The 7,500-nt window shown below is 42.7% G+C and overlaps 1 protein-coding gene across 2 annotated transcripts in view; it reads right to left on the reverse strand.

Annotated features, from left to right (window-relative positions):
* The window catches only part of LOC143278793 (uncharacterized), a 147,795-nt gene that overhangs the window by 11,184 nt on the left and 129,111 nt on the right, over positions 1-7,500 (reverse strand). For both annotated transcript variants that reach the window (XM_076583303.1, XM_076583302.1), the window contains exon 4: positions 3,866-4,022. In XM_076583303.1, coding sequence (XP_076439418.1) covers positions 3,866-4,022 — 157 coding nt within the window. The remainder of the gene's footprint in view (positions 1-3,865; positions 4,023-7,500) is intronic.

A 7,500-nucleotide genomic window follows, 5' to 3' on the forward strand; every position in this document is an offset into this window, starting at 1 on the left:
ACGTGATTCTGAGTTCGTTTCTTTCCTGCTTCCTTATTTCTTTGTTCTCTGGAACGGTGAAATGTCATTGACACAAATCAAGCAACTGATATCAACTTTCTTTTCTGATCATATTATTTGCCATCACCATTATCGCAATTGTTTTGTTTTTTCCTTTTCTCCACATTTCAGATGTTACGTAAGAACAAGGCTTTTTGCCCAGCTGGGGTGCATTATATCTAAGAAATAATAAACAAAGAATGCCGAAGAATATGGTTGCGCACAAAACTGCCTTGTGTGATGTATATACTTGAGAAGTCATTTTGAATCATGCTCATCTTCGTTTTTCATCTTTGCAAACAAGGTCGCTCTATCGGCATGGGAACGTTCGATGATCATCGTTGCCATCTTCACCGCACCCGCCAACTACTACTACTACGACAACGATCACTCAAATACCCACCACCCACCACCACCACCATCGGCAGCAGTTTCAGCTTCATCATAGTCGTCATCAATGTCATCAATGAACACGAAAAGATAATCATCCTCATCACTATATTCGCGTGCTTATAATAACCATCTGCTCAACAACAACAACAACAACAACAAAAAACCCGATAAAATTAATGATCGGTGCCATGAATACTGGCAGTGTTCGAGGAGTGTGTTCACTGTTCTTTTTCATCACGAATGTCACAGAGGTCTAAGACAGAAAGTTGCAGGGTGACAGCCTGGTTGACATATGTACACAACGATTGAATTACTGACCCAAACATCCAACTATTTATGCCGCTTACATTTCACTGCCCAGACAGAGGAAAACAAAAGTACACACACACACACACACACACACACACACACACACACACACACACACACACACACACACACGCACACATACACACACACACACACACACACACACACACACACACACACACACACACACACACACACACACACACACACCTCGCCTCAGCCTCTCCGTTACACACAGGCCGTATGATGTAAAAAAAAAAAAAAAAAAACAAACAAACAAACAAAAACAACAGCAAAAAAGCAATAGAAAGAAAGGCATAACAACTTCAGTAGCATTATTACGATAAGTGAAGGTGTGTGTGTGTGTGTGTGTGTGTGTGTGTGTGTGTGTGTGTGTGTGTGTGTGTGTGTGTGTGTGTGTGTGTGTGTGTGTGTGTGAACATAGAGCCATTCATTGTCTGTGTTTATTTCAGCAATATTCTTTCATGTTGTCTTTGAATGCTCTCTTAATGTGAGGGCTGACTGTAAAAATAAACGAGCCATATCGCTTTTCTTTTATGTGCAATATTGTATTTTGCTGTCCCCCCCATTAAAAAGGATCTTACGTTGCTTTTACTTCTCTATCTGTAGATATCTCTATCGTTCTGTATCCGACGGGCGCAATAGCCGAGTGGTTAAAGCATTGGACTGTCAATCTGAGGGTCCCGGGTTCGAATCACGGTGACGGCGCCTGGTGGGTGAAGGGTGGAGATTTTTACGATCTCCCAGGTCAACATATGTGCAGACCTGCTAGTGCCTGAACCCCCTTCGTGTGTATATGCAAGCAGTAGATCAAATACGCACGTTAAAGATGCTGTAATCCATGTCAGCATTCGGTGGGTTATGGAAACAATAACATATCCAGCATGCACACCCCCGAAAATGGAGTATGGCTGCCTACATGGCGGGGTAAAAACGGTCATACACGTAAAAGCCCACTCGTGTGCATACGAGTGAACATGGGAGTTGCAGCCCACGAACGAAGAAGAAGAAGAAGAAGAAGAAGAAGAAGTTCTCTATCGTTCTCTGTCTTCATCCTCTCTCTTTGTCTATCTGTCTGTCTGTCTGTATGTATGTCTCTCCTGTATCTTCAATATCTTTTTTTTTTTTTAATGACTGACCCATTGACCCCCCCCACCCCATCCCTTTCACCGTCTCTAGTTGTGGTTTTTTTTTTTTTTGTAACTTGTATACCTGTTTGGGAAAGATTGCGAGTTATCTTACCCCCCCCCTCCCCTCTTCTCTCTCTATCACCCACTATCTCTCTCTCCCCCCCCCCTCTCTCCCCCCCCTCCCCCCTTCTGCGCGTGGCGAAGTTTTGTTTTGACCTCTAACCGACCCCAGTCCTTTTTTGTATTGTGGCCCAAGGCCGATGTATATAACAAAACATTTCTGAGTTCTGAGGTCTCTCTCTCTCTCCCCCCCCCCCCCCGCCCCCCCCCCCCCGACCCCCCGCTCTCTTTTTCCCTCTTTCCTTTTCTACTTTCTAGCCCTAAACCTTTAGCCTTCTTCCTATACTGTCCTAACCTTTCTTCATGTGTGTCTCACCCAACCCTGCATGTTCCGTACATACTACCCAATGAAGTAAAGCAAAAGTCTATAATACAGAATTTATTTTCAACTTAATTTTTTTCCCCCCTTCCGCTATGAATTGCCAGTTGAAAGAGAACTGTGGTCGGTGTTGAATATGTTATGCATACTCTTTCAATATCTCATTATGACACCAAGGTATTTAGTCTTAGTTTAAAAAAAGAAAAAGAAAAGCAAAAGAAGCATTCATATTTCAACTCCTTTGGTATGGGGCCCAGATCTTCATTTAAATAATAATAATTAAAAACAAAACAAAACAAAAAACAAAAAAACAACAACAAAAAAAACTCACGCATACCACCCTGCCTTCCCACCAGTTTGAAACCAATGGCTGACTTTGAATAATAGCATCCATGTGTACGTTCCTTTAGAATGAGTAAAAGACCTTTAACATGAACGAAACTTTCATGGGTAACTCCCTTCAGTATGTGACTAGGGCCATTCTCTGAATATCAACATTCTTGTATTGACTCGTAAAATCCCTCAGAATGGGGATCTACGTTTTAATCCGAATAAAGCATTCACATAATCATGAACAAGGCCTTAATCTGAAGAGATTATTCATAAGTATGAGCTCTCCAGTAAACATCCAAGGCCTAAACAGATAAATCGTTCAATAGTAAACCCTTTCAAAAAATGCCATAATTACAAATATAAACCACAGGTAAGACCTTAATCTGAATGCAAACATTCCTGTGTAAACCCGTATACTCCTTCAGTATATTTACGTGGCCAAAGCCTTACTCTGAATAAAACATATACGTGTTATCCCATCCAGCGAAGAACCAAGAGTTTTATTTAACCATGTTGAGTGCGTGTGGAGAAGGCAGGGGCAGGGGGGAATACAGAATATATACACACTGCGGAATACTTAATCATTTCCAATCAGAGAAATCACTTTGTGCGTGCAAACACATCATGAATCATTGCAGGAGAATAAAATCACAGCTATTCAATATGAATAACCCAACCTTCGGATGTTCAGAAAGTAAAAGGGGGAGGAGATGGGGGCGAGGGGGCGGAGGGGGAGGGGGTTGGGGGGTGGTGCGCCATTAGAGTTTAGTTTAACGACTTATTGGCTAACGGATTTAATATCAAAGCCAAGTTGTTTTCATTGCTGGGTTCCGACGAATGGGGTTATGTTGGTCCGGGCTGTAGAAAGTTATACACAGACTTAACCTTGTTCTTTACATAAAATATGCTTTTTTTCTTTAACATTATAATTTGAAACAAGTCCATTTTGTGAAGGAACACACTGTGGTTATTGGCAAAGGTTGCTAATCCTGGATACTTTGAAAACAAATAGTATTGTGTACACGATCTTGATATTTTATAAATGGGAAAATGCCAGACACAGCTTATATATGGGCCAGTAACAATAGGGAAATAATCCGGGGGAGGGGGGGGGGGGGCAGGGCGGGTGTGTGTGTGGGGGGGGGGGGGGGGGGGCAGAAGAAAGTTCCCTTCCCGGCTGTTGATTTGATTTGATTCTCACCTGTGCGGAGACAGGGGTAGGGGATGAAGGTGTTCTGACGCCTCCTCATGCAGATGCCCATGTACTGCATGCGCTTGGCCACCGCCTTCAGCTCGCTCCCGTCACCCTCCCCCTCCTGGGACAGCACTGCAGAGTTCAGCTGACCGTCCTCCACCAGCTGTGGACACATCGAATCAATTCAAATCAACTCAAATCAAGTCAAGTCAAGCCAAGTCAAATCAAGTCAAGTCAAGTCAGATCAACTCAAATCAAATCAAGTCAAGTCAAGTCAAGTCAAATCAAGTCAAATAGACTCATGTCTGTCTGAGTGTGTATGTGTGCATGCATAAAATCTGATTTCAATGACACAGGAAACGAATGATGAGCGCCCCGCAATGACAGCCGTCAGTTCGCTCTACCCAGGTAGGTAGCCTGTTGTTCAAATGACCACCTGTTTATAAAGCGCTTTTGAGCTTGGTCTCCGACCGAGGATAGGCGCTATATAAGAATCCATTGCCATCAACATCATCAAATCAAATCATGCCGTTTATAACCCCAGCCTACAGCAAAGGGACCATTACAAAGGCGACTACCCAGTCAATTCTCAACTAAAACCATTCGAAGAGGAATCAATTCAAACCATGTTGCTTATAGCCCAGTTTCCAGAAAAAAAGTAGCCATTTCAGAAACTGGACACCCACGCGTTCTTAAAAGGGAACATAAAACAATGTCGGTTAAAACAACGTTGAAAAGACCATTTCACTCACGCCACATTCAATCTACGTTAAAATCTAAACTGAGTTAAAACATTAATTCCCCCGAGGAACTGAAAAACAGTGTGTCTTGGGACACATCCCGGAACACGATCTTGATGGACTAGCTGTAAAATGTTCGTGCCTGCATGATCATGCAGAAAGCAGAAAATCAGATCTTTGACACTGTTTTGGCAGCGGGACAGACAGCTCAGATTTCAGAACACGTAACTCAAAACTCGAAAGTATCAATTTGTCAAAGGATTTAGGTTGTAAGCATGGCTTTATTCTTCCCAAATCTGCTGATCAGCATATACACATATAAATGAAGGAAGTAAGGGTGGAAGATTGTGAATATGTATATTCTTGACGATGGCACACACACACACACACACACACACACACACACACACACACACACACACACACATCGTGTGTGGAGTGATGGCCTAGAGGTAACGCATCCGCCTAGGAAGCGAGAGAATCTGAGTGCGCTGGTTCGAATCACGGCTCAGTCGCCGGTATTTTCTCCCCCTCCACTAGACCTTGATTGGTGGTCTGGACGCTAGTCATTCGGCTGAGACGATAAACCGAGGCCCCGTGTGCAGCATGCACTTAGCGCACGTAAAAAAACCACGGCAACAAAAGGGTTGTTCCTGGCAAAATTCTGTAGAAAATTCCATTACCGTAGGAAGGCATAAAAACTTCAGGCAGGGAAAAAAAATAAAGGAAAAAAAAGGTGGCTCTTGCAATGCAGCGACGCGCTCTCCCTGGGGAGAGGAGCAGCCCGAATTTCACAGAGAGAAATATGTTGTGACAAAAAGAATAATACAACACACACACACACACACACACACACACACACACACACACACACTGACAAGGATTGTGGCAATATCCACATTTCTTCCTCCGAAGTCTTTTCTGTGACTACTCTACGCATTGTTGTGAACACTACTCATTCCGTCTCGAGGTGAAAAAAAACCCCCAAACAAACAAGAGAGGCAAGGCCTTCAAGACTCACTTGTGGCAAATTAAGTCCCCTAGCATTAATTACAGAGTAATTTCCCTTTTTTACTATCTGCACCAAAACGTTTGCAAAATAAATAAAACTTCCATGCTCAGCAAAAGAAGTTCCTGTTTGAACAAAAAATGATATTGATGACTGCTCTTGTTGTTGTGTCAGAATATCAGATCAAAGTGCCAAGTTTAGAGAATACAAAAAAATATAAATATAACAGTAAATGCAGTTTGCATATACTTATGCTTCATTTTTAAAAATTTTTTGTGCCCATCCCAGAGGTGCAATATTGTTTTAAACAAGATGACTGGAAAGAACTGAATTTTTCCTATTTTTATGCCTAATTTTGTGTCAACTGACAAAGTATTTGCAGAGAAAATGTCAATGTTAAAGTTTACCACACACACACACACACAGAGAGAGAGAGAGAGAGAGAGAGAGAGAGAACCGAACACCGGGTTAAAACATAGACTCACTTTGTTTACACAAGTGGGTCAAAAAAGTCTAGAGATATTGCCAACGATTGTTTAATTTTTGAGTCGCTGGGGTGTTTCGTCACACGTGAGTTGTCTCTGTCATGCAGAAACCGAGGTAACTTATTCCTTTTCAAGTGGTTCAGGTAATGTGATGAGGAATATTTTCGTTTTGAATCGTCAGATTCATGCAAAACGATTGTAATCGACATAATCTCATAGTTTGGGTTTTTTAGTTCTTCGGGTTGCATTAAAGACATACAGAGGGACAGAGTGGGAACTCGATTTTTCGTCCCATCCGAAAGATTAACACCCAAAGTCCTATCATTCAAGACCTCGTGAAGGTGGGGTATTAATATAACACTTTTTGTCACAACAGATTGCTCTGCAGGGAACTTGGGCTCATCTCCTTGGGAGGAGGACGTGACACCCCAGTGTAGCCCCCTCTCCCCCCTGACCCCCCAACCACCTGCGTCCCCTCCCCACCTAGCCCCCCCCCCCGACCCCTTCCTTCCCTGCTTCCTTGTCGAGAACGTTATCACTACACTTGCTACGATTATGGTAGGATTACTTCTTTTTTCTGAGATCTCGAGGTCAAAGAAAAATAAACAGATGATAATTATGAAGTTTCCTTTGTTGGCCCAGCTGTGATGTGTGTGTGTGTGTGTGTGTGTGTGTGTGTGTGTGTGTGTGTGTGTGTGTGTGTGTGTTTCCACCTCACAAAAAAAACCCAGAGAGAGACAGTTTGCGTTCCATTTTAAAGTGAAACAGGAAGCTGCCACTGTCGCTTTCACATCGATAACTAGAGGCCCCCAAGGGACACATTGTGCACGCAAGGACACCCAGCATCCGCATCAGTAAAATTGTCTTCTTCTTGTCTTTCTTGTTCCTCTTTCTCTTTCTGTCCCCAGTTGCCTGTTTGTCTGTCTGTCTGTCTGTAGGATTGTCCGCCCGTCTGCCCCCCCCCCCCTCTCTCTCTATCCATCAGTTCCCCTCTCTCTAGTTCTCTCCCCCCCCCCCCCTCTCTTTTAGGTATTTCAGAAATTAATACTCATTCTTATCGCTATAAATGTAAAAAAGATTCTGATCTGCTGTGTCCAATGTGTAAAGGTTCAATTGAAGATGAACTCCACTTTGTTTTTGGTGTGCCCTGTGCTAAATGATTTTCGTGTGAAGTTCCTACCAAAGAAATATTATGCAGAGCCATGCTTGTTCCGTCTGGGTCTACTGATGGCATCTAATAATGAAAGTATTATTTGAAATTTAGCATTTCAGTTAAGAGAGAGAATTGTGTCTTAATTTTTGTGTGTATGTGTTGTGTTTATTTTCGAAGGACTTGTCGTGCTTGTTTAATTCTTGTTTTGATTATACAATTATGTTTTTGCCCCTCTTCATATGGGGCTAAGGCCT

This window comes from Babylonia areolata, chromosome 2 (assembly GCF_041734735.1).
Source record: "Babylonia areolata isolate BAREFJ2019XMU chromosome 2, ASM4173473v1, whole genome shotgun sequence".
In the NCBI taxonomy this organism is placed as follows: domain Eukaryota; kingdom Metazoa; phylum Mollusca; class Gastropoda; order Neogastropoda; family Buccinidae; genus Babylonia; species Babylonia areolata.